General features: G+C 42.4%; 2 protein-coding genes across 2 annotated transcripts in view; one reads left to right on the top strand and one right to left on the bottom strand.

Annotated features, from left to right (window-relative positions):
* The window catches only part of Fanci (FA complementation group I), a 73,951-nt gene extending 65,107 nt beyond the window's left edge, over window positions 1-8,844 (bottom strand). Inside the window, exons 1-2 of the mRNA XM_076851365.2 lie at window positions 8,750-8,844; window positions 8,058-8,160 (exon numbers count right to left, since the gene is read on the bottom strand). Of these exons, the coding sequence (XP_076707480.2) occupies window positions 8,058-8,141 (84 nt within the window). The 5' untranslated portion in view covers window positions 8,142-8,160; window positions 8,750-8,844. The remainder of the gene's footprint in view (window positions 1-8,057; window positions 8,161-8,749) is intronic.
* An 8,283-nt stretch (window positions 8,845-17,127) lies between these two features.
* Rlbp1 (retinaldehyde binding protein 1) lies at window positions 17,128-24,867 on the top strand (the record flags this gene model as incomplete). The annotated part of the gene is made up of 6 exons (XM_076849426.2): window positions 17,128-17,271; window positions 18,892-19,096; window positions 20,956-21,134; window positions 22,568-22,726; window positions 24,301-24,411; window positions 24,709-24,867. Coding segments are annotated over 6 exons (957 nt in total), but the record flags the coding sequence as incomplete, so codon positions are not given.
* Between the last annotated feature and the right edge of the window lie 1,150 nt (window positions 24,868-26,017).

Here is a 26,017-nt window from a genome sequence, read left to right on the forward strand (position 1 = left end):
TTTGCCATTAAATGCACGGAACTAGAGACTATCATGCTAAGTGAAATAAGCCAAACCCAAAAAAAACAAAGAGGAGGTATATTCTCTCTGATATGTGGATGCTAACACACATGGAGGGGGGTGTAGAAGTACTCTGGATTAGACAAAGGAAAATGAAGGGAAGAGAGGTTGGGAATAAGAAAGACAGTAGAATGAATCAAACATTACTTTCTTATATTCCTATATGAATACATAACCAGTGTGACTCTTACGTACAATCACAAGAATGCATGTATGTCAAAATATATTCCACTGTCTTGTATAACTAGAAACAACAAATAATAATGAAAATAAAAATAAAAAACAAAACAAAGCAAAAAAACAATAGTGACAAGGAAAAGCTGAGAATTGTTGCGGACTACAGATCACGGAAAAAGGACAAGTATGCATGATATGGAATTCTAAAACATTAAGAAAACATTAAAAAAAAAAAAAAAAAATCAGCCAGGCATGATGGTACATTCCTGTAATCCCAGCAGCTTGAGAGACTGAATCAAGAGGTTCAAAAGTTCAAAGCCAGACTCAGCAACAGTGAGACATTGAGTGCCCGTTGAGATCAATCCCTGGTACCTCTCCCCCAGAAAAAAACAAAACATCGGTGTGCACATATGAATAACAATAATGAATTCCACCATTATATACAGCTGGAATGCACCAATAAGACAGGCAATCCCAGTGGCTCAGAAGGCTAAGGACCATCTTGAGTTCTACGCCAGTCTCAGCAACTTAGTGAAGTCCTAAGCAACTTAGCAAGACCCTATCTCAAAATAAAAATGGCTGGGGATGTGGCTCTTTGGTTAAGTGACCGTGGTGTTCAATCCTGGTAACCAGAACAAATAAATTTTAAAAACCCTGGAATTGAGCATCTACTGATACATCTCACCTGATAACCTTGTCATCGTGATTGCAAAATGCTGATTTTCCAACTCTAGCACTGTAAGCAAGTGATCTCCCTTTTCTTCATTTTAAAAAAATGATCAGAATGGGGACTGGGGGTATAGCTCAGTTGGTAGAGTGCTTGCCTTGCATGCACAAGGCCCTGGGTTTGATTCCCAGCACCAAAAATAAACAAAACAAAAGATTAGTAGGTCTCCTAAATGTTTTCCAGTAGTTCACAATTGAACTTACTAGTATAATAACCCCAGACTGGCCCAATGGGAGTCCTTTCCAGATGGCCTTGTGACATGTCCACATTGTCTTGAGCACTTCTTACTTCCTGGTCAGTAAAGTTTTCCAAGTTCATCTTGTATCCATCCTGCGCACCCATGAAATCTACCATTTCTCTGAAATGCCTGGTTCCCTTGAGTGGGGAATGATTATCAGAGAGCAAATAATTAGATGAAAACATGTGCTTATGGCTACTGTGGCATCTTTGCTTTTTGGTTCTTTCAGTGGAAAGCTTAGGAAAAATATGGATGCATATACACATACATACAACAATACACAAGCAAAAGTATGTATATACAAACACATTTCCTAGGTCCTTGATCCACTCAGAGTTGAGTTTTGTGCATTGTAAGAGAGAGGGGTTTAATTTGATTTTGTTGCATATGGATGTCCAGTTTTCCCAGCACCATTTGTTGAAGAGGCTATCTTTTCTCCAATGTATCTTTTGGGCGCCTTTGTTTAATATAAGATAACTGTAGTTATGTGGGTTTGTCTCTGTGTCCTCTATTCTGTACCACTGGTCTACAAGTCTATTTGGAGGTATACCTTTAGGGTAAATTCCTAGAAATGAGGGATAACTGGGTTGGATGCAAATACTTATGTAGTTTTTTAAAACTATTACCAAATCCTAATAAAGGTCAAATCACTTTTCATTTCTACAAACATCACCTTGCTAGCCAGCTTGTTGTCAAGTAGTTCAGTTTCTACAGAGAAACATTATGTTTTATATTTCTCCTGCTATGAGTGTTGAAGGCCATTTTTACATGTTTCTGTGATTATTCTGTGTCTTTTTTCTATAGGATTAAATCTTCTCTTATTATAAATTAATATAAATTAGGAATTTTGAATTTTTAGCTGTGATTTGTTGTAATTATTTTGTCAGTTATCTTTATTCAGTTGATGCTATTTTTAGCCAGGCAAACTTAAATTTATATGTAGACAAATATGTCAATCTTTTATTGCCTCTAGATGTTGAGCCATAGAAGGCTTTTCCTTGCCCTGAGGCGAAAGAGGAATTAATTATGTCTTCATCTACTATGTATTTAGATTTTTTTTAATGTTTATTTTTTAGTTGCAGTTGGACATAATACTTTTATTTATTTTTATGTTGTGCTGAGAATTGAACCCAGGTCCTCGAACATGCTAGGCAAGCGCTCTGCCGCTGAGCCACAACCTCAGCCCCATAGATTTGATTTTTACATGTAGACCTTTTGACTAATTTGGAGCTCACTCTCAAATATTGTGAGGGTTGGTCTAATTTTACCAATGTCTACACAGCTGTTTCAACATTTATCAAAGGCTATCTTTAACCTAGTATTTTGAAATGCCATTTTTTCATACACTAGAGTTTACATAGTTGGGTCTATTTTGAGACATTTATTTAAGAGACATTATCTATTTTATCCATTATATTTTATTCTGTTCTTGCTATTGTATTCCATTATCTGATCATCTATTCATGCATCAGTACCACCCTCAATTATAGAAGTTTTTATGGTGTTTGGTATTTGATAGGGTTAGTCCTTCCTCAAAACTCTTTAGTGTTTTCCTTAACTATTCCTGTGTTTATTTTCCTACATGATTTTTATAGTCAGTTAACCTAATTTCACAAAATAGCTCACTGGAATTTCAAACCTCAAAGCATCAAATTCATAAATTAACTCAGGGAAAACTGACATCTTGATGAGACTGATATTCCCTAAACAAGAATAAACGATATCTTTCCAGTTGTCTATTTTTACATCTTTTATGTGTTTTATAGTTTTCTTCATACGGGAAGAGATATTTCTTAAGTTTATTACCACTTTACCTTTTGTATTACTATCATAAATGTGACTTTTTCTTTCACTATACCTTTTAACTGGCTATTGTATGTAGGAATACTATTGATTTTTACATATTTATTTTATATTCTGCTACCTTGATGAATTGTTTATAGATGATTTTTATCACTGATTCCCCAGGGGTTCCCAAGTATACACCTTCTCTAGGCTAACTGTATTAACTAACAGATCAGAACAACCAGATCTACATTAAACCACAGTGGAGACAGCAGCATCATGGCTTTGTTCCTGGCCTTAATAGAAAAGCTTCTACAGTCTCCCATTAAGATTCTCATTCTAGGGGCTGGAGTCATGGCTCAGTGTTAGAGCGCTTGCCTAGCACCTGTAAAGCACTGAGTTTGATACTCAGCCCCACATGAAAATAAGTAAATAAAGGTATTGTGTCCATCTACAACTTTCAGCATCTATGTTTTATCATATTAAGGAAAAAGCCACCCCATTCCTGTGGTCTCAAGTTTTTATTAGGAATGGTTGCTGAGTTTTGTCAAAGGTTTTCTCTGATCTAAATCATAAGGTCTTTATAGTAACACACTTTCTAATATTGAGATAACCTTTATTCTTGCCATTAAAACCCTCCAGAGATAGGCACAGTGGTGTACATCTATAATTCCAGTAACTCAGGAATGAGGTAGGATTACAAGTTCAAAGCCAACTCAGCAACTTAGCAAGGCCCTAAGCAACTTAGGTCTTTTCTCAAAATAAAAAAAAAAATGGGTTGAATGATTGATTGAATGAAAAAAAAAAAAAAAAAAGATGTAGCTCAGTGGTAAAGTGCCCCTGGGCTCAATCCCTAGTACCAAAACAAAAACAAACCTACACCAGATCACGGCATGTTGTTTTTTTATTTTTGGTACAGGGCACTCACTGAGCCACATTCCCAACCCTTTTTTGTACTTTATTCAGAGATCTCACTGAGTTGCTTAGCACCTCACTTTCACTGAGGCTGGCTTTGAACTTCTCAGCCCCTGAGATTACAGGCATATGCCACCATGCCCACCCAGCTGGAGTATTGTTTTTTTAATATGGTGTTGAAATCTGTCCTGATATTTAGGAATTTTTTTGTCAATATTTGTGAAATTAGCTCATGATATCCTTTTTTACACTATCTTTATCACGTATTAGGGTATGAAAGTTACACTCGATTCCAAGATTTTAGAAGTCTTCCTTCATTATTTAAGCTCTGAAACAATTTATGTAGTCTTAAGACTGTCTTTCTGATCTCTAAAACTTTGTTAGAAGTCTCCTATGAAACTATTTGGACCCTGGACTGGAGCATAGTTCAGTGGAGAGCACCTGCTAGCAAGCACAAGGACCTTGGTTTGATCCCCAGAGGGGAAAATAGCAACTACATGGCCCTGGGTGAAATAATTCCTTGATAATATTCTTTTTTTTCTATGGAAACTGGCCTGGTTATATTTTTCATCCCAAATTGGGTCAATTTTATCAAGCTGTATGTGACTAAGAAATTATCAATTTCCTCCAGAGTTTCAAATTTATGTGCATAGACAGAGTAGTCTTATTTTTTGAGATTTTTTTTTGCTGCATTCATATAAACAACTTGTCTCATCATTTCTTATTTTGTGGCTTTTTAGTTTTTTCTTTACTCCATTGTTTTGATTAAAATTTTTAATGGTTTTTCTTTCAAAGAACAAGAATTCTTGATTAGTCTGATCTATTATTTTTCTATTATATATTAATTTCCATTTCTATTTTTAGCCGTTGTTATGGTTTATGAGATGTTCCCCTTAAAAGTTCATGTGACAATGCAAGAATTTTCAGAAATTAACCTACATCAATGGTTAACCCATATGGTGAATCAAGAACTTGAATGGATTACTGGTTGGTAACTAAGCAGGTAGGGTGTAGCTGGAAGTAGGTTACTAGGGGATGCCCTTGGGGATTATATTTTGTCCCTTATACTCTCCTCCTTGGCTGCCATGAGCTAAGTAGCTTTCCTCCATCATTCACTTACCTAGTCATGCTCTGCCTTACCCTCAGGTCCAAAGCAATATAGTGGGTTGTCCATAGACGGAACCTCTGAAAACTGTGAGCCTAAAATATTTTTTCGTCCTACAAGTTTTCTTGTTAGGTATTTTTGTCATAGCGCAAGAGGAAAAGTGGACCAACAGTAGTTTTTATGGCTTATTATTGTTTAAAGCTCTTTTTTCTAGTTTTTTGAGTTCACAATTTTTTTAATATTTATTTTTTAGTTTTAATTGGACACAATATTTTTATTTTACATTTATGTGGTGCTGAGGATCAAACCCAGTGCCTTGTGCATGCTAGGCAAGCACTCTTCCACTGAGCCACAACCCCAGCTCCCACAATTTCATTTTCACTTTATTTTTATTAATATATGTGATATTTAACAATATTTCAAAGATTTTTTTTTGGGGGGGGGGGTTCAGGAATTTAACCCAGAGGTGTTTTACCACTGAGCTACATCCCCCACCCTTCTAATTTTTTTTTTCCTTAGTTGTAGACGAACAGCATGCCTGTATTTATTTTTATGCAATGCTAAGGATCAAACCCAATGCCTCACACATGCTAGGCAAGCACTTTACAACTGAGCTACAGCCCCAACCCCCTTTTTATGACTTGAGACAGCGTCTCCCTAAGTTACTTACGGCCTAAGTTACTAAGGCTCACTTTGAACTCATGATCTTTCTGTCTCAGCCTCCTGAGATTAAGATTACAGGCATGCACTACCATGCCCAGCTCAAGGATTCTGATTTGTAGTGTTTTCATTATCATCATTTTTTTCAGAAATCCTGTAATTTATTTATATATCTCTTTTCACTTGAGTTATTTAGTTGTATTTTAGTCAGGGTGGAAAGACCTTTGTGGTTTCATTTTTCATTTCCAGTTTTACTGCACTGTCATCAGAGCATGGTATGAAATATTTCTCTTATGGGGTCTACCAAGTTTTCTTTGTGCTCTAGTACTCAACATAACTAATATCTATGAATGTTCTTCTATGTGCTTAAGACACTCTTTTATCAAAGTACTCTCCACAGGCTGTAAACATTCTTCATATTTCCCACCTCTTTACAATCTGTGATTTAGATTATTTTTCTGTTATATATTATTAAATAATAATATAGCTTTGTATTCAACTTTACTGATTCTTTTAACTGTGTTTGTTTATTAAACCATCTACTGAGGTTTTTGTTTTAAGAAATTTTCTTTTTTTTTAATTCATTCTTCTTGTTTTATAGATTCTATTCCTGCACTTACAGCTTTGAATATGTTAAGTATCTGTTAAATATTTAAATTTACTTTCAGATTGCTCTATTTTCTCAAGATTCTTAAATGTGAACTTTCCCACTGCCAGATCTGAGGATCTTATCAAGGAACCTCTGAGTTTTATAAATTTTTATTCTGAGTTCATCTTCTGTGACATCTTATTAAGTGAACTAAATATATACACTACTGAAATGCATTACAAATTTGAAGAAAAGGGTAACCGATACAGTAGTCAACAAAACGAGGACACAAAAAAAAACAGTGGAGTAAAATGAGATAACTAAAAAAAAATACCCAAAAGATAAAAACATTTTTGTATGGGTTCTAAGAACAAACTACAGAATTTCAGAGATGAAAGAAATTTAGGCTAATATCAATATATACAAAAATAACTTAAACAATGAGGCAACAGTATGACATTATGGCCCAAAACGTTGATTCTGCCTTAATGGAAGAATAAGGGAAATACTAACAGTATTACTCTACTTAGTGATAATACATCTGGATCCCTGTGTAATAATTTGAGGTATAAAACTGCAAAGGAAAATGCTGGGAGAAGAGAAATGTTGAGAGGACAGTGACTTTGCTGGTGAAGGGACTTATTGTCTATTAGATTTTAGATCCATTACATATGTTACATCATTTCATCCTCACAAAGCCTGAGACAGCCATCTATTTATGATGAGTAAGAAAGTGAATATTATTTATCCACATCATGGATTTTGTTCTAGTTCTTATGGTGCTTTTTTAATTTTAGGGTTTTTTTTTCTTTTTATTTATTTTTTAGTTGTAGGTGGACACAATATCTTTATTTCATTTTTATGTGGTGCCGAGGATGGAACCCAGCGCTTCACATGTGCTAGGAGAGCACTCTACCACTGAGCCACAACCCCAGCCCCTGCTTATTTAATTTTAAAAGACACATAATGTTACAGCTTCCTTTTGGAAGCAGGTAAAATACAGATTCTAATTAATGTAAATGCTTTTAATCAAATCTTGTCTATAACATGATTCATGATGCAACTCATGCAATGAGCTCTCAAAAAACTTCTGCAAAAGCAAAACTGGATAATTTTAAGAAAAAAACTCAGAAAGCATCTCTACCTAAATTCCCAGTTATTACATCAGATACTAGATGCACCTAGTTTCTATGACTACAACAACCAACAATTCCCTTAAAAACATTATAACAACTTTGTGTGTGTTTAAGGTTCATCTTGAAGAGGTATTCTTTTCCAGGCAAAAATCTGCAGAAGTTAAGACCAATTATTATAGAAAAAGGAGTAATATATTGGGCAAGAAGAAAAAAAAAACTGAAAAGGAAGATTAGAAAGAAATAACAGCCTAACGTATGGGTCATTATTATTACATTTTATAATCATGTGGAGACTCAGGCATTAATTTTCTCTTTTACTAATACTTTAAAAATATTTTGCTGCTTATGGATTTATTTTTGTTAGAAAAATATAAATCCATAGCTATAGCCTGGACATTTTTCAAACAGGGTCCATCTGAGGACCATAAAAGTATACTAATTTGTACATATGCAAAAACACTGTATCCATATGCTATTTTAGGTTTAAATTTGGTCACAAATGTTAACTTGTGCATTTCACTCACTCTCCTCTTTACATCTATGATTTGTTATCAAATAAGATCTTATCTCCTAAGGAGAATGGTATGAAGATAAAGCAGCAGTAGAAGTAGTCTTCTGCATTTGTTGACATTTGCTTTTAGCAGAACATGCTTACCAATACTCACATCATCATCTTTCAGGGTTTGAAGAAATTTCTGCAGTTTGTCTGCTGTCTTTTCTGCTGCTAGACATAAAATTTTCTGATCCATTTTCAGTCATATCAGGGAACTGTAAGGGTGAAAAAATGTCAGAGCTGGATGAAACTTCCAGAAGTAAACAAGCTTGACTTTTCCCCCCTTTATTGTCTTACAGACAATACACATACTGGGCAGTCAACAGATGAAGTACTAGTACGAGTTGGTGACTATCCTAACGAAAATAATCTCAAGAATTCCCTGGAATTTCCGTATTAGGAACTTGTAATCTAATCAAGTGGTTCAGTAATTTTTGCCCACGTTTTCATAATCTACTCAACACACTGCCTAGAACCAAACATTGTCAAATATGTAATACATTATAAATATAACACACTATATATTATCGTAAATACGTGATAAAGTAATGTTTGATAAATGATTAGTAGTGGAAATGCTAAATTCCAACTAAATAGTATAAAAAATTAAAAAAGTGGAAAAGCTAAAAATAAGTGGTCAGCCGAGTATATGGAATACTCGGGAAGGAAAATATTGCCAAAGCCCAGGCGCGCGGCGGGAAACCGCGGGCACGCCGGAATTCCCAGCCATAGAACCTTCAAGAAGGCTACGTTAAAAAAAAAAAAAAAAAAAAAAGGAGGGGGAGCCTTCTTGTCCTAACAGACCTGCGTCTCCCAAAGACCGAGCCCCAACGCCCGGCAGCGCGCGAAGCAGCTCCACGAAGCCACTTCAGCTTCGCCGCCGACACAAGCTTCCAAAAAGCCCGCTTCCGAAAAACGCCACCACACTTCCGCCACCCTCAACAACAGGTCCCGCCCCCACGGTTCATTTCCGCCATCTGGCGCCTGTGGATGGAATATACCATTGAGGCCTAGAGGGTGGGGGGATCCTTCCGTCGATTCCACTCACAGTCGGAAAGAGGCGCACAGTGAGCATGCGCAGTGCCTGGAGCGTTGTGCAGTGTAGTGGAAGTAGTCAGTGCAGGAAGGAATTATGAATAGATGATCCAGCAGGTCTTTGCATTGAAAACAGCTGAAAAACAAGTGGGTTACATGCTCCACCTGTGTTCTGGAGCAGAAGCCCTTCCACCCTTGCGTAAGCTGAGGGTTTAGCTCACAAGCTGGCCGAAACAGTTAATTAATTGCTAAATTAATACATGAAAACTCATAATGTAGCTCAATGGTAGAGCATTTGTCTAGCATGTGCAAGGTTCTGGGTTTGATCCCCAGTACAAAAAAAAAAAATAAGTAAAAGTAAAAAAATAAGTAAAAAAGAACACCTGACAGTAGAGTGAAGAGCAGGAAGGGGTAAGATGAGATTTGAGATTCTCTATTTTAGGCTGAGGGAGCAGATTGTGTAAAGGGCCTGAGAGCAGGTGGGAGAAACAAGCCCTGAGTTCAGAAGGCAAAGCTGTTTGCCACTTTTGAAGCTTCCTTTGAAAACAAAAGGTTCAAAACAACAATAAAAAGTGTTAGTTCCCTTCCCCAATCTGTTTCTTATTTCTCAAAGACCTGAACAAGAAGAAAATAAAAGAGGGAAGGAGAAGAAGCAGGGTAGTAATAATTCCTAAACTTTTCTATCTCGGGCTGGGGATGTGGCTCAAGTGGTAGCGCGCTCGCCTGGCATGCGTGCGGCCAGGGTTCGATCCTCAGCACCACGTACAAACAAAGATGTGTCCGCCAAGTACTAAAAAATAAATATTAAAAAATTCTCTCCCTCTCTCACTCTTTCTTAAAAAAAAAAAACTTTTCTATCTCTTCCTTTATTCTCAACAGATAACTTAATTTCCACTTGACCAGAAAAGAAGAGAAAAAAATAGCCTTTTTTTTTTTTTTTTTTTCCTGTGTAGTACAAGTTAAGATCATCTCCTTGCAATAAAAGAAAAGATGTAGGCTAGGGTTGTAGCGCAGTGGTAGGGTGCTTGCCTAGCCCACATGAGGCCTGGGTTCTATCCTCAGCACCACATAAAACTGAAATAAAGATATTATTTAAAAAAAAAAAAAAAAAAAGAACAGATGAGAGCATGCCTGTAATCCCAGCTACTAGGGAGGCTGAGGCAGGAAAAACAAGTAAACAAGTGTGAGGCCATCCTGGGAAACATAGTAAGACCCTGTTTCAAAATAAAAAATAAAAAGGAGGGGATGGGGATGTGGCTCAGATGGTAATGTGCTTGCCTGGCATGCGAGAGGCACTGGGTTTGATCCTCAGCACCACATAAAAATAAAGATATAAAAAACTAAAAAACAAAAAAAAAATTGTCCTACAAATGTGAAATAAATTTATTTTAAAAAATAAATAAATAAAAAGGACTGGAGATGTGGCTCAGTGGAAGAATGTCCCTGGGTTCAATCACCAGTACTGCAAAAATATACAAACAGAAATGGAAAAAGTCTCAGGAATCCTTCTAAACAAAACAAACCCTCTGACCTGCATTGCCCTTCAGTTACCCCGCCACGCCCGCTCCCCCGTCTGCTTTTGGCCAAATATCTTGAAGTTTCCATCCATACTGTCTGTATTTTCCTGTCTCCTATCCACTCTTCTGTTCTTCTCTACTTCTTAGCTCTATCAATTCACCAAAACTGCTAAGGCCAAGATCATGGCAAACCTTCTTGTTTAAAATCCATTGGATATGATCCCATCTTGACCTCTCTACAACACTGGGCACCCCTTTCCTTCTATGAGCCACACTCACCTAATGTGTATCTTCTCTGCTAGATTATGTGCAGTAAGGGCAGCATCTCCCCAGCACTTGGCCAGAGCCTGGTACATAGTTGGTGCTCAATCAATATTTTATTAAATTGAAATCAAAATGCCTGGTGTGGTGGTGCATGCTTGCAGTCTCAATGACTCAGGAGGCTGACAGCAAAATGATGTCACCTTCTCCAGGAGAGGGTTGGAGTGGGAATAGGGCAGTTGTGACTTCCCTGAGCAGCCACACCAGGGCCAACCTTGTGTGTTGAACGATGAGAAGGCTTTAGAATGTGTGACTTTGGACAAGTCCCTTTCCTCCCCACCCCCACCCCCTCTATAATTTCTTATTCTATAAAAAAAGGATTAGAGCCAGGTATGGTGGTGCACACCTATAATCCCAGTTACTTGGGAGGCCAAGGCAGGAGAATCACAAGTTCAAAGCCAGACTAAGAAATTTAGCAAAACCTTGTCTCAGTATAAAAAGTGCTGGAGACATAGCTCAGTGGTAAATACCATCTCAGTGGTAAATACCATCTCAGTGGTAAATACACCTAGGTTCAAACTCCAGTTCCATTTTTTAAATCCTATGCTCTCTAACCCACATTTGGAAGGATCTGATGAGCTAATGCTGGTATGGTGCCTGCCACAATACAGAATAGGGCACAGCAAATGTGAGCTCCTCCCTTGCTGCCTTTAGTAAGGCAGAGCCAGGCAGGCCAGGGAGCCCACAGTTGTTTGCCAGCATGGCCAGCACAGGTGTCTGGGCCAATGAGGGCAGCGTCTCCTTTTTCACAGTGGCACTATTGTTCTGACCATAGAAACTAGAAGGGAATGTGACTCAGGATGGGGAGAGGGCAGGGGTGTAGGCAGGAAAAGGGTTGTGAGCAGAAAGTAGTGTTGCAGAAAACTCTTTGCCCCAAAAAGGACTGCTAACATTCTGAGATGCCTGGTGCAGTCCAGTACCATCAGGGCTGTCCTTTAACTTGACAGTGTTCCCGGCACACAGAAATATTCTCCATAATGGAGTCCATCACCTGGCTGGCATTGTCTTAATTCAAATTAAGTTTCTTAAATAAAATTTAAAATTTCAGTTCTTGAGTTGCATTACCCTTCCTTCCTTCCTTCCTTCCTTCCTTCCTCCCTCCCTCCCTTCCTTCCTCCCTCCCTCCCTCCCTCCCTTCCTTCCTTTCTTTCTTTCTTTCCTTTGTTTACTGGAATTGAGCCCAGGAGAACTTTATCACTGAGCTATATCCTCAACCCTTTTTATTTTGAGACTGGGATTTGATAAGTTGTTGAGGGCCTTGAACTTGCAAACTTCCTGCCTCAGCTTTCCCCGTTACTGGGATTACAGGCATGTGCCACCACACCCAGCATATTACTCCATTTTCAACTGCTGAAAAACTACATGTGGCTAGTGGCTGCCGTATGGGACAAAGCAGAGGACTAGCCCCCCCAGGGAGCAGAATGATAGAAATAGGGGAGTGGTATCACCATTTGTGTAGAGAACTTGGAGAGAAAACAGTCCTAGAGCCAGACAGCAGCTGGAACAGGAACCCAGGGAATGGGTTATAAAAAACAAAGAGCTGAAGGTGTCTCAGGCACAGCCCAAGATCTAAGCACCAGGCAATGCAGCCTGCTTTAGAGGGAGGGGTCCAGAGCGACAGGTAAGGAACAGATGTTCCTCAGGTGTTCCTTTAGGGATACTCCCACAGCTCCCCCCACCCCAGGTATCTGGAGAGGCCACAGAAAGGTGAAGAGATCCCAAACTTGCCAAAGTAGGAATGGGTGGAAAGGCAAGAACTCTGTTGGGGGAAATTAGGGCTGTGGATGTAGTTCAGTGTTAGAGCAAAGCTTGCCTGACTTATATGAATCCCTGGGTTTAATCTCCAATGCTGAAAAAAACAAAAACAAAAAACAGACGAAACAAAATTGAAAAGCCAAACAAGCCAGGCAAAATAAAACAACAACAATAACAAGCCAGGCAGAGTGGCACCTGTAATTTCAGCTACTTGGGAGGCTGAGGCAGGAGGATCACAAGTTTGAGCTCAGCCTGGGCAACTTAGCAAGCCTCTATCTCAAAATAAAAAATTAAAAAAAAAGGACTAGGGATGTGGCACAGTGGTAGAGCATCTCTGGGTTCAATCCCTGTACTGCAAACAAATACACAAACAAAAACCCCCAAACAAACAAAAAAATCTCTGGGAAAATAAAGAAAAATATTTCTGAGACTGGATTCCACAGAATAACTGTACACAGAATCTTGATGTTGCCCTGGGCACCTTTAGATTGCAAAACCAGGACCAAGGAGGATTGCAGGAAACTGCTTGAACTCAGACCAACGATGAGTTTTAAACAAAGGGAACTGTCCAGTAATGGAAAAATGGAGCTCCCCACCTTTAGAGTCCTTGACAGAAATGTTCTAAAGGAATAATCTCTCCCACACCCTAGTGGAATACCAAAGCAGAGGCTGAGGGGCTGCAGAAGAGTTTCTTGCTGTACACATGGTTGTACTCCTCCCCTGGGGTGCCTGCTGATTCTGTATTTGGAGTAACTATGAACATTTACAGCATTTAAAGAGCACTTACCAAGTGTCAGGCATCTAAGTACTTTGCTCCCTAAAGCTGTGATCCTGGTCTTCTGGTTATTTCCACCTCTCAGACGGGAAACTGAGTCAAGGAATGGTGTAGTGACTTCTCATAGAGAGAAGGTGCTGAAGCTAGGATTGAAAAGTGGGCAGGGGCTAGGGCTATAGCTCAGTAGTGGAGCACTTGCCTAGCATGCAAGAAGCCGAGGGTTCCATCCCCAGCAACACACACAGAAATAAAAAAAATAAAAAATAAAAAAAAAGAATGGGCAATCTTGTTCCAGAACCTGCACCTACCACTGCACCATACTGCCTAGAAGGCAGGTGGGCCTGCTTTGTCCTCTCTCTCTGCTCAGCTTTCACCCTCTACATCTCCCACTGGCCCCATTCTCTGTGGCCTAGAGAGAAGGTGGGCCACAGGTCTGGATTTGCTAGGCTGTCATTGCATCTGGGATCACATTTATAATTTCCCTTCACCTCTTTCCATGTCCTGTCCAGGCGGGTGCTCTCTCAAACTCCCCTGGGAGCTCAAGGAAAGAGGGCAGGGAAGAGGGGATGGGGCTGGCCTAGATCCCAGCCCACGCTGGCTTCCGCATGGCTAAGCAGGGACTCCGAAGCAGAGGCACACAAAGGAGGGCTTTGATACATCTGCAGCCTGAGGCCTCTCCCCTCTCTTCCCCCGTGCTTCACTTGCCCCACTCTGGGCCTCCCGTGAGCCCGATTTAATGGGAAACTGTGGGCGATGAGAAGTTTCTTGTGACACACTAATCCTGACCTGCTGACTGGGCCACGCCCCCAGCCGAGGCAACCTTCAGACCTCCAGGGCATTCAGGTACCAGGTAGCCCCAAGGAGGAGCTGCTGACCTGGCAGGTAAGTCAGTACTAGGGGACTGTCTACGCCAGGGAGCCCTAGACAGGGGAATCAGGGATGGGAACGGGGAACCACATACTGCCCTGCCTGTAAACTGAAACCAGATGGCTCTTCTCCGGTTGAGCCATACCAGTCTGATGGCAGACTTAGTAAATACAAATACAGAATGCTTAGTTCACTATGAATTCAAATGTACAACAAATACTTTTTTGGTCTAAGTATGTCCCAAATATTGAAAATTTTGTATTTTATATGGTGATCCTAGGTGGCAGGGAACCATATCAATATGAAGGGAGGGACGGGCATTTTTCACTGTATATAATTAATAAATAAGTATTTAAAAAAAAATCAAAGTTGAGGGCTGGGGATGTAGCTCAGCAGATGTTGCTATCCCAACATCTCGGGAAGCTGAGGCAGGAGGATCACAAGTTCAAGACCAGCCACAGCCAATTTAGTGTGACCCTGTCTCAAAGAATAAAAAGACCCAGGGATGTAGCTCAGTGGTAAAGTGTCCCTGGGTTCTATCCCTAGTACCAAAGGGGGAAAAAATAAAAAGGAAGAAAGAAAAAGAAAATAAACTTAAAAAATAAAAGCAAAGTTTATTGCTTGGGCATGTATAGAAAGAGTTGCTAGTTGCTGCATTGACTTTAAGTCTATATTTCTAAGAATTAGTATCTTTTTTTTAAGTTGTAGATGAACACAATACCTTTATTTTATTTATTTTTATGTGGTGCTGGGGATCAAACCTGGTGCCTCACACATGCTAGGCAAGCGCTCTACCACTGAGCCACAAAAGCAGCCTTAAGATCTAGTATCTTGTCCTTATGCTCCCCTTAACAAACTGGGGATGTCTAGTCACTAATCTTTCCTACCTGAGTTCCTCAGGGCAGTTGTACTGGCCTCTCCATTCCTGTTCCAGAAGACCTAAGGGGAACATGGCAGCATTTCAGTCTTTCTGTCTCTGTGCCTACACATGTAGGTGTCTATCAGCCAAAGAGATGATTTACATTTGGTTCCTATGGTAGATTCCAGTCCCCACAACTCCCTGCCCTTGCTGGGACTGCAGAGTGGGAGGGGCAGGAGATGGGAGACCCTCAAATATTCCTGATAATCCTCCAAGTCTCTCTGTGCAACTTAGGATAATGCTTGGTATGATGCTAAGAAAGGGAAGAGGAACAATGTTCTAGAGCGAGACGCCTTGCTGGGCACATTAAAGAAATTATAGTGTTTTCATGAGAATCCTGTTTGGTGGGTACTGTTATTATTCTCAATTTGCAAACAACAACAAAAAAAAACTGAGGCTTAGTTAGATGGCTTGCATAGTGGCAAAGGACAAAGCCTGTTTCAAATCCAGGCCTAAGACACCTATTTTTCTAGGGAGTTTGTCTGGAGATGTCTTGGTTCTCTTGACATAAGACAGACTTGGTATGGGGCAGGCATAGGTTCAAGTCCCAACTCTACCACTTAGCAACTGTGAGTAGGTGACTGACCTGACTGATGGAATGAGATCAGAGGCAGCAGCAGACAGTAAAGGATCCTCAAAGACACCTGGGACATCTGGGACATCTAAGCAGAAGAGAAAATCTGGGAACAGAAGAGCTGCCATCAAAAGTCCCTAGTGGGGGCTGGAGATATAGTTCAGTTGGTAGAATGCTTATCTTGCATGCACAAGGCCCTGGGTTCAATCCCCAGCACAACATTCACACACACACACACACACACACACACACAAAAGAAGTCCCTAGTGGGGAAGCAGGATGGCATGTGGGCACTGCTTGTGTATACATTATTTAATTATACTTCCAATCTTTCCATTCAACAGGGAACACCCAAGACTGAGGTGAGATTCCATAATTCTCATGTAGGAGAGACGGAAGAGGAACCCAGGTCCAATTTCTCTGCTGCCCCAGCTGCCTCTCCTTGCCAATAGAAGTCACAACTTAGATTTGAGTCCTGATCCTGGCTATTTTGGGTTGTATTACCTCAGACAAATCACTTAATTTCTTGGTCCTATTTCCTCCTATATAAAATGGAAAAAATAATGCCAGGCCCTGAATCTGAGACAACGAATCTGAAATTATTTAATGCACCACAAAGTACTGAACACATACCCAGAATAATGACCATGTAACTTCACCAGCACTCCTGAGAACGAGTATGTTGAGGAAAGGGTCAACCCGAGGCTGGGAAATTTCTGGGGTACCCTTTGGGCTAGGGAGGAAGAGCCTCAGAAGGCAGTAGGGATTGTCTTAACCTGCTGTGATCTGAAAGAGATAGGAGCCCAACTCCACTTTTTTCCTAGCTGGGCCAACTTAACAGCTGAGGTTTGAGGCATTTGTAGGTATGCCCTTCCCAGAGCAGTGCTTCCCAGCATGTGGTCCAAGAACCTTCTCCTTCAGAGCCACCTGCAGAAGTCCTAACCTGGAAAGCCCTGGGCCCTACCCAGACCTCCAATCAGAATCATGGGGGTGGGGCCCATGCAGCTGCCTTTCTAACAAATGCCCCAGGCAATTCTAATGTACTTGAATGTTTGAGATCCACTATTCTGAGACAATTGTAGAACAGACTCTCTACTGCCACTGCAGTGCTGACTTACTTTCCTAGGACCAGAGTGTGAAGCAGTCAGGACAGAGGAAGCAGGAAACTTTTTTTTTTTTTTTTGCCAGAGGACTCAGCGGCTTTCGGAGGCAATATGACAGAAGTGGTAAGTACCCTGGGTTCTCCTTCCCTTTTGCCCTCTTTCCATCCTTTGCTGCTTTTCTGTCATCTACACCCTACAACATCTCTGTGGGCCCTGGTCCCCCAAAAGGGAAGGTGCTTACCAACAATCCTGGGCTCAAAAGTACTAGGGTCTCAGAAGTCCTGTTTGCCTGGCTCACTCAGGCTGCTGTTCCTAACTCTTCTCTATCCAGGTGGGCACATTCCGCATGGTCCCTGAAGAAGAACAGGAGCTTCGGGCCCAGTTGGAGCAGCTCACAACCCAGGACCATGGGCCCGTCTTTGGCCCGTGCAGCCAACTGCCCCGCCACACCTTACAGAAGGTGAGGTGGCAGGTTTACTGTGAGGGCTAGCCTATGGGGGCAAAATGGGGTTGGCATGTGCATATAAGGGTTAAGGACAGGATAGCATCCTCAGTCCTATAGAAATGGTCTAGCTTCACTCTCCAGGACATCCTGGACCTGATAGATTGAATTGTTCTAGCAATCATTCTAGAGTTCAGGGCTACAGCAGCGGGCAGATCTGCATCCAAACTAGTTGAATTCAAGACTAGACTTGAGCCTCTGGAGTCAGATATGAGCTGGTTTGAATGTGGCCCTTGTGAATAAGCATCCAACTGTTGCCCCACTGGACAAGCAAGAGGACTGAGATCTGGAATCTGACCTGCTGTGTGATCTTGAGCAAATAACTTTCCCTCTCTAAGTCTCTCCTTTTGTAACTATGAAAGATGGTTGTTGGACTGGCTCAGAGATCATCAGACTCTGTGGAAATTGGCAGAATTGTTTTGGGGTTACTGGAGAGGGTGAGAAGTGGCTGAGCCGTGCCTGGGCTCCTGATACCCATCTCTGCATCTCTGAACATCTCAAAGGAAAAGTATTCTTAGGTCCCTCAATTTGATTCGGTTTCCCCTCATGGTGATCAGGGAGAGAGCTGCCTGAGAAGTGGGAAGGTTTCCTATCTTTCCCAGCAAAGGGAAAGAAATGTGTAACTGTCGGGGAGGAGGCAGGGAGGCCTCTGCTGGGGATCTTTGTTTTTAAAAAGATCAGAATTAAGTCTGGGAGGCTAAGTGTGTGACCCAACAGGAGTAGGGAGTCTCATCTCCACTCCTGTGTGAATGACCTTCACCCCTAGTAGCCCTCAGTCTACTCATTTGAGAGATGGGATTAAGAAAACAACCCAACCAGGTGCAGTGTGCACACCTGTGATCCCAGTGACTGGGGAGGCTGAGACAGGTGGATTGCAAGTTCAAAGTCAGCCTCACCAAAAGCAAGGCACTAAGCAACTCAGTGAGACACTGTCTCTAAATAAAATTCAAAATAGAGCTATAGACGTGGCTCAGTGGTCAAGTGCCCCAGAGTCCAATCTCCAGTACCACCACCACCCATCAAAAAAGAAAGACTGGGCTCAGCAATTTAGTAAGAACTTTCCTCAAAAATTGAAAGGATGGGGCTGGGGTTGTAGCTCAGTGGTAGAGCACTTGCCTAGCATGTGTGAGGCACTGGGTTTGATTCTCAGCACCATATATAAATATATGAATAAAATAAAGGTCCATCAATGTCTAAAAAAGTAAAGGAAAATTTAAAAGGGCTAGGGATGTAGCTCTGATAAAGCACCCTTGGGTTCAATAATCCCCGGGGAAAAAATAAATAAATGAACAAAATCTAAACATGATGAGTTAAGGCAATGATTAAAAGGCATAATTCATTTAAAGAACTTTACAGAGTGCTTAAAAATGGAGTAGTAAGTGTAGGTAGTTACTGTTGAACTGTAGGAACACTTAGACTGTTGGCCATATCCTGCTAACAGACCCAGGATGAACGGTTTCTCCAAACACCATAAATTGAAAGGAGGCCAGTGCAGATGCTGCCCTTGTGGACCCCAGAGGCAGGTCTCTCACCGAGTTAGGTGAGCCTCATTACATATGCCCTTCTCCCCTGTTGTAGGCTAAGGATGAGCTGAACGAGAGGGAGGAGACTCGGGAGGATGTGGTGAGAGAACTGCAGGAGCTGGTGCAGGCACAGGCGGCCTCTGGGGAGGAACTGGCCGTGGCGGTGGCGGAGAGGGTGCGAGACAGGGACAGTGCCTTTCTTCTTCGCTTCATCCGTGCACGGAAGTTCAACGTGGGCCGTGCCTACGAGCTGCTCAAAGGTGAGATGTGCGTGGTAGAGGGACCGTGGTGGGGAGGTGGGGCAGCTGTGGGGAGGTGGGAGGAGGGCATGAGGAGGATGTCCATCTTCACCCAGGCACCGTGAATGTCCTTTCATGCTGTGGGTTTGTGCAGTGTGAAAGTCACTGTCTCAGCCTCCATATCCTTCCCAGTAAAATGGGAATCTGTGTGTGAACTAAACAGCTTCCAAGATCCCTTTCAGCTCTGTCAGTGAATGAATGAATAAACGAATGACTATATCAGGACCAGTTTCTTAGAGGAATATCTTCTTTCCCAGACTTTGGGACTCAATGGAATACCAAATTTGAATGAAGGGCTAGGAGTGTGGCTCAGTGGCAGAGTGCTTGCTTAACATGCTCTAGGCCCTGGGTTCCACATCCCCAGTTTTGCTAAAAGAGAAAGAAAGGAAAAAAAAAAAAGGATGACAGAGTGAGGAGTCTCCCCCAGGATTTCCCCCCCGCCACCACCACCATGATTTGGCTTTGGAATGCTCCAGAGAGTCATAGATAGGAGCTTCCCTCCTGGCAGTTACCTAAACCTAAACTTCAAGCACAATGGAACCGAGGAGGGTGCAAACCCCAGGGTAAAATTACCCTGGCCCTGCTGGAAGGAGGAAGGGTTTTCATAAAAAAAGTCAAGTTTTTGATTCCTGGATAAGGAAGGGTCTGAGCAGGCCCTCTCTCTGCAGGCTGATTTTCCTTTTTCTTACTTCTTCCTTCCTTCCCCAAATTCTAATTCAGTGCCATGCTGTGCCAACCTCTGTTTTAGGCCAAGGAATGCAAAACAGATAAGAATCCCTTGCCTTTGTAGGGCACGGGGGAGCACACCTGTGATCCCAGCAACTTGGGAGACTGAGGCAGGAGGATGGCAAGTTTGAGGCCAGCCTGGGCAACTTAGTGAGACTCTGTCTCAAAATAAAGTAAAAAGGGCGAGGGGTGTAGCTCAGTGGTTAAGCACCCTGGGTTCAATCCTAGTGACCCCCCCCAAAAAAAAAAAAACACACACACACACACAAGCATCCTCTGCCTTCATGGAATTTATGTTCTAACTGTGGAAATGAAAAATCAGATAAGTAAATGCATATAGATTATTAGTGATAGGGACAAGGAGAAAAATAAAGGAGGTGGATAAAGTGGTCAGGAAGCCCCCAGTGCAAAGTGAGACCCTAAGAACATGAGATGTTTGGGAGAAAAGCAGGGAACAACAAGGCAAAGGCAAGGTGGTGGGATGTGACTGGAATGTTCTGGAATAGTGAGGAGGTTGGTGTGGCAGGCACCGACCTTGGCAAATGCTCCCCGAACACCTCCTCCAGGTCCAGCCTCTCCAAAACTCATGTTTGGTGGCGCAGATAGCCACAGAGGCAGGGACCTTTTCAGGATAGGTGAGGATGGAGTTTGTGGTCAGCGGAGGTGTTGCTGGAATCAGGAATGGCCTCTGCATCTTCCTTGGGGTTTGGATTTTATCTTTGGGGCTTTACTACAGCCCTGTCTACACCCCCACTCAGCTAACCCTGAGCCCAACTGAAAAACTTGTGCCTTGTCCCCATGGGAAAGAATATATCCAGCAATAAACATCCCTGTGTTTAGGACTGCATAGTTTACAACTGGAGTCTTATTTGATTGCTATACCATTTGGTGAGATAGGACAATATTATCCCATTTGTTGGAGAGGAAAATGGAGCTCAAATAGGTTGAGAATCTTGTTCAGCTACACACAGGATGTGGAGGAGCCAGGCAGGAGCCCAGGTCTTCTTCTCCCACACTGTGTACCCCCCTGGGAAGTGGGATGTATTAGGGTGGGGATGGCTCACTAAGGGGGCACTGGGTTCTTCTTCCACCAGGCTATGTGAACTTCCGGCTGCAGTACCCTGAACTCTTCGACAGCCTATCCCTGGAGGCTGTTCGCTGTACCATTGAGGCTGGCTACCCTGGTGTCCTTTCCAGTCGGGATAAGTATGGCCGAGTGGTCATGCTTTTCAAAATCGAGAACTGGCAATGTGAAGAAATCACCTTTGATGAGGTCAGTGGGAGCTCACCTGGCTCCTTCCCATCCTGTTGGTGAGCTGGGCTTCCTTCCCTAATCCTTGTCTCTAGTGAACCTTCATTCCTGATTCCTCAGGAGGCAAGGCCTATGGAGGGGAAAAGACAGGCAGCCACCTGTCACCTGGCCCTTTTGGTCAGGGGAAAATTCCTAGGATGTTCCAGGGCAGCTGGAAAGCCCAGGAGCTTTGCAAGCAGGAATCACTGGCCAATAGTACATGGCTGTCCCTGAGTGTCGCTGCCAAGTGCCAAACCGGGGCAGCAGCTGTGGGCCACGAGTAGAGAGGGCAGCCCTGCCAAATGCTTAAAGCGGAGAGAAAGAGAACAGGGATTAGTGGACTGTGTGGGCTGGAAGAGATTCTAGAAAGTTCCATCCTATTTAGCAGCTTGAGTTCTTTGTACTCATATTATGCGATTTTGTTTCTCTGAGCCCTTAAGAGGGCTGCCCTTAGCGGAAGAATTAAGGTCTATCTTGGGAGAACTTTGACATGTGCCACCAACGCTTAAATAGGTTATTTAAATTAGAAAAAAAAATAGTACAAACTCAATTTAGAAAATGTTATCTAGCTATCCCAACACAACTTATTTAAATAAGTCCATCTTTTCCCAATGACTTGAGGTGTCATACTTACCATAGTCTATATTTTCATATGTACTTGGGTCTATTTCTGGACTTTCTATTTTGTTCCATTGGTCTCTCTTTTTATTTTTATTGTGGTACTAGGGATTGAACCCCGGAACACTGTGCCACCTAACTATATTGCATCCCTTTTTATTTTTTATTTTGAGACAAGCTCTTGTTAAGTTGCCTAGACTGACCTTGAACTTCTGATCCTTATGCCTAAGCCTCTTGAGTTGCTGAGATTACAGTGTGCGTCACTGTACCTGGTCATACACAAGTATTTTTCTTATAAAAATAGGTCCATGTTGTACAACGATAGACCATGAGCATTTTCCTGTATCGTTAGTCCTCTGCATCATTTTAAACTTCTCTGTGGTATAAATGTACCATAGTTTCACAGTCCCTTATTGATGGACAGTTAGGTCCACTGGTTCCACTATTATAAGTGTTTATGTTGAGCTAAACACTTTGGTATCTATCAATGAATATAACATTCATTTTTGGGGGTATGTACCCACAGAGGGGAGTGGTCCTACATGGAAACCTGTGGCAAATTCCTCCAGTAAAGAATGTACCGGGCTGGGGCTGTAGCTCAGTGGTAGAGTGCCCGCCTCACACTGGGTTCGCTCCTCAGTACCACATAAAAAATAAATAAATAAAGATATTGTGTCCAACTACAACTAAAAAAAAAAAAAAAAAAAAGAATGTACCAATTAGCTCTTCTTTCAGGATCTTAAACCTTAATCATCTTTGCGGGTTGGATCTTATGCCCTGTCTACTCTGTGCCCCAGATCTTGCAGGCCTATTGCTTCATCCTGGAGAAGCTACTGGAGAATGAGGAAACTCAAATTAATGGCTTCTGTATCATCGAGAACTTTCAGGGCTTTACCATGCAACAGGCCTCCAGGCTCCGGACTTCAGATCTCAGGAAGATGGTGGACATGCTCCAGGTGAGGCCTTGGGACCTACCATATAGGAACCTCCACAGGTGGGGTCCTGAGAGGCTAGGCCTGGTTTCCTAGATTCATGGTGCTGGCTGGAACCTAAGATATTGACCCTCTAGTGCCATAAAGAACAATGACAACCATAGTCCCAACCACAGACACTTGCACATTGATGGAAAGTTTGCTAGGTATACAGTCATTATGTCATTGGATCCTCCAGAGTGTTCTCCCCCTGCTTTTTTTTACAAACCTGGAAACTGAGGCTCAAGATTTTAAGTGACTTTTCTCAAGATCACATGGTAATAAAGTGGTAGAGACTGGACTTGAAAACACACACACATACACACACATATTTGGTACTGGGGATTGAACTCAGGGCACTCAACCACTGAGCCATGTCTCCAGTCCTTTTTTATTTTATTTAGAGACGGGGTCTCACTGAATTGCTTAGGGCCTCACTAAGTTGCTGAGTCTGGCTTTGAACTCGACATCCTTCTGCCTCAGCCTCCTGAGCCACTGGGATTACAGGCGTGTGCCATCCTGCTCAGCCTGTTTGTTTTTTGAGATAAGATCTTGGTAATGCCGCACAGGCTGGTCTCAAACTCCTGGGCTTAAGTGGGCCTCCTAGTTCAGCCTCCCCAGTAGCTGAGACTACAGGTGTGCACCGTAATGCCCAGCTTAAACCTACATTTTCTACCTGGAATCCCAGGCTTTCTGTCCATTATATCATGCTACCTCTCTTTGTGAATTTACCCTGAAGAAGGGATATCACCAACTCCCTGATGGCTACTCCTATATATACTGATGTGTCAGCCATCCTTTCTTAGAGCTATTTTAGAGCTATTCTATGTATATTGGGAGAGTTGAAAGGGAGGGTTGTCAGAAGGGCGGAAAGACAATGAGTCATGACCACAGTGTCTCTGTGGTCTATAATAGTTTGCAGTCCACTTGATGAGCAAGTGGGTCTGAAAACACTGCCACTAAAAAACCAAGCAAGTCTACCATTTCATTTATTTTTTAATTTTAATTTTTAAAAATATTTTTATTAGTTGTTGATGGACCTTTATTTTATTTATTTATTTACATGCAGTGTAAATATTGATGGACAGTTAGGTCCACTGGTTCCACTATTATAAGTATTTATGTTGAATTAACCACTTTGGTGACTAGCCATGAATATTAAATTCATTTTTGGGGGTATGTACCCACAGAGCGGAATGGTCCTACATGGAAACTGAGAATCAAACCCAGTGCCTCACACATGCTAGGCAAGTGCTTTGCCACTGAGCCACAACCCCAGCCCCCATTTTATTGTTCAATTAATTGTAGTTTTTTTTGTTTGTTTGTTTTTAAATCTGGGGGAGAGGGTTGGGCTTGTGACTTCTGGTGCTTCCTACCTGCCACTTGGAGCCTCAGTGAAGCCGGGGCTCCCTGCTGGCTGGCCTTCCATGGGGTGTTGGACTAGTTGTTCCTCATGCCATGAGGAGAGGCAGTCCCTGGGGTAGGGGGTGTTGGGGAGCTTCTGAAGTCATTAGGACTGTGGGGTTGGGGGGGTCTGAAAACACTCTCTGTCACTGTAGGATTCCTTCCCAGCACGGTTCAAGGCCATCCACTTCATCCACCAGCCGTGGTACTTCACCACCACCTACAATGTGGTCAAGCCCTTCTTGAAGAGCAAGCTGCTTGAGAGGGTGAGTGCATGGCCTGCCTTGAGCTGGTGAATGAGTGTGGGGCTGGAGCAGGAAAGAGCTCACGATATAAGAAGGGCGAGAGGGCAGTGGGATTAGGACCCCACCGGAGCCCTTCTTAGACTGTGCCCTGTTCCCAAGCTGAGTGGATCCCCCTGATTGCACAACATGGAGGACAGTGGAGAAGGATGTCACCAGGCAAGATACCACGATGCGGCTTTATCCCTCTGTCCCTCTCTTGCCCTCATCCCTCATCCTCAGGGCACCTTTGGCTTAGCTGTCTTCCTTGCTTCCCTGCAGGTCTTTGTCCATGGAGATGACCTCTCTGGCTTCTTCCAGGAGATTGATGAGAACATTCTGCCAGCTGACTTTGGAGGCACGCAGCCCAAATATGATGGCAAAGCTGTAGCTGAGCTGCTCTTTGGCCCCCGGGTCCAGGCTGAAAGCACAGCCTTGTGAGGACATGTCCTGCCATTTGAATTGTAGTTAGCATCCCTGGGCCTCTCCTCAGCCACCCTAGGCCTCTCTTCAGCCACCCCGGGCCTCTCCTCAGCCACCCTGGGCCTCTCCTCAGCCACCCTGCACCAAGGCTGGGAAAGGGCCTCCTGAGGTGACTTCCTAGGATTAGGTGAGCTCTGATGTCACCGTTTCCCCAAATTTGGGCCAGGGCAATAAAGCAGAGGGAATTCCTTTGGAACAGAAGAATTCAGGCAGTTATATCTCCATGTGCCTCTAAAGCTATGGGACAGTGACTTCTATGTGAGGCTGCATTTCAAAGATTCTAAACAGGCTTCTCAATAATTTTTTTTTTTTTTTTGTAACAGAGTTTTTCTAGGGTCTGTGAAAACAGGCAGAGAGGCTGGGTTAAAAGCCTCCCTCGCCCATACAATTAAAAGAGGGAGGATTTAAGTTCAAATGATTTAAGTTCAAATGGAACACAGTGACCGTGGTGACTGGATGACAGGCAATTTCCACAGAGAAATTCAGAGTGGAAGCAGCCTTAGAGCAGCTTCATTCTGGGATGACCTGCTCCCCTTGGTCAGGTGCAGTCTGATGTGTGCAATGATGGTTAGGAGCTTGGACCTCTTCCCAGGGTGGCAGTCATGTCCTCATCTGTCCTCCTTTCCACACAAAAAAACTGTCTCCCCTAGACCCCTTGCCTTGATGAATGGTTTTACTTAAATTTACAGGTGATAATTTCTCTGAGCATACTCTCAGTCCTCAAGTTATACAGTTAACCTCTTCTTTGTTTTAGTTTCAGGCACCTTGAAGTAATGAACTTATTAAATCTGCATGTTCTGACAAATATAAATGCTTTCCTCCTATGGAGTTGTCTTTACTCCAGTGCTTAATGATTTCTGAGTGTGTGTTCATTTTTGTAGATGAGAAGCCTCTGCTGAGCATGTGACTCCCTCTGGCTCATCTGGCAAAGGGCTACCAACCATTGACAGATAATTCTCCTAAGATGTTGTATTTACTTTCCCAACTGGAAGCAGACTCTCATTGCTGTTGTCTGGCTAGTGGTGATAGGGAAGGGTTGACTGGCCTGGTTGCAACCACTGAGGTATCCCAATAAACCAAATCAAGATTTGTCTGCCCCAACTAGTGG

This window comes from Callospermophilus lateralis, chromosome 3 (assembly GCF_048772815.1).
Source record: "Callospermophilus lateralis isolate mCalLat2 chromosome 3, mCalLat2.hap1, whole genome shotgun sequence".
NCBI classification, from domain to species: Eukaryota; Metazoa; Chordata; class Mammalia; order Rodentia; family Sciuridae; genus Callospermophilus; species Callospermophilus lateralis.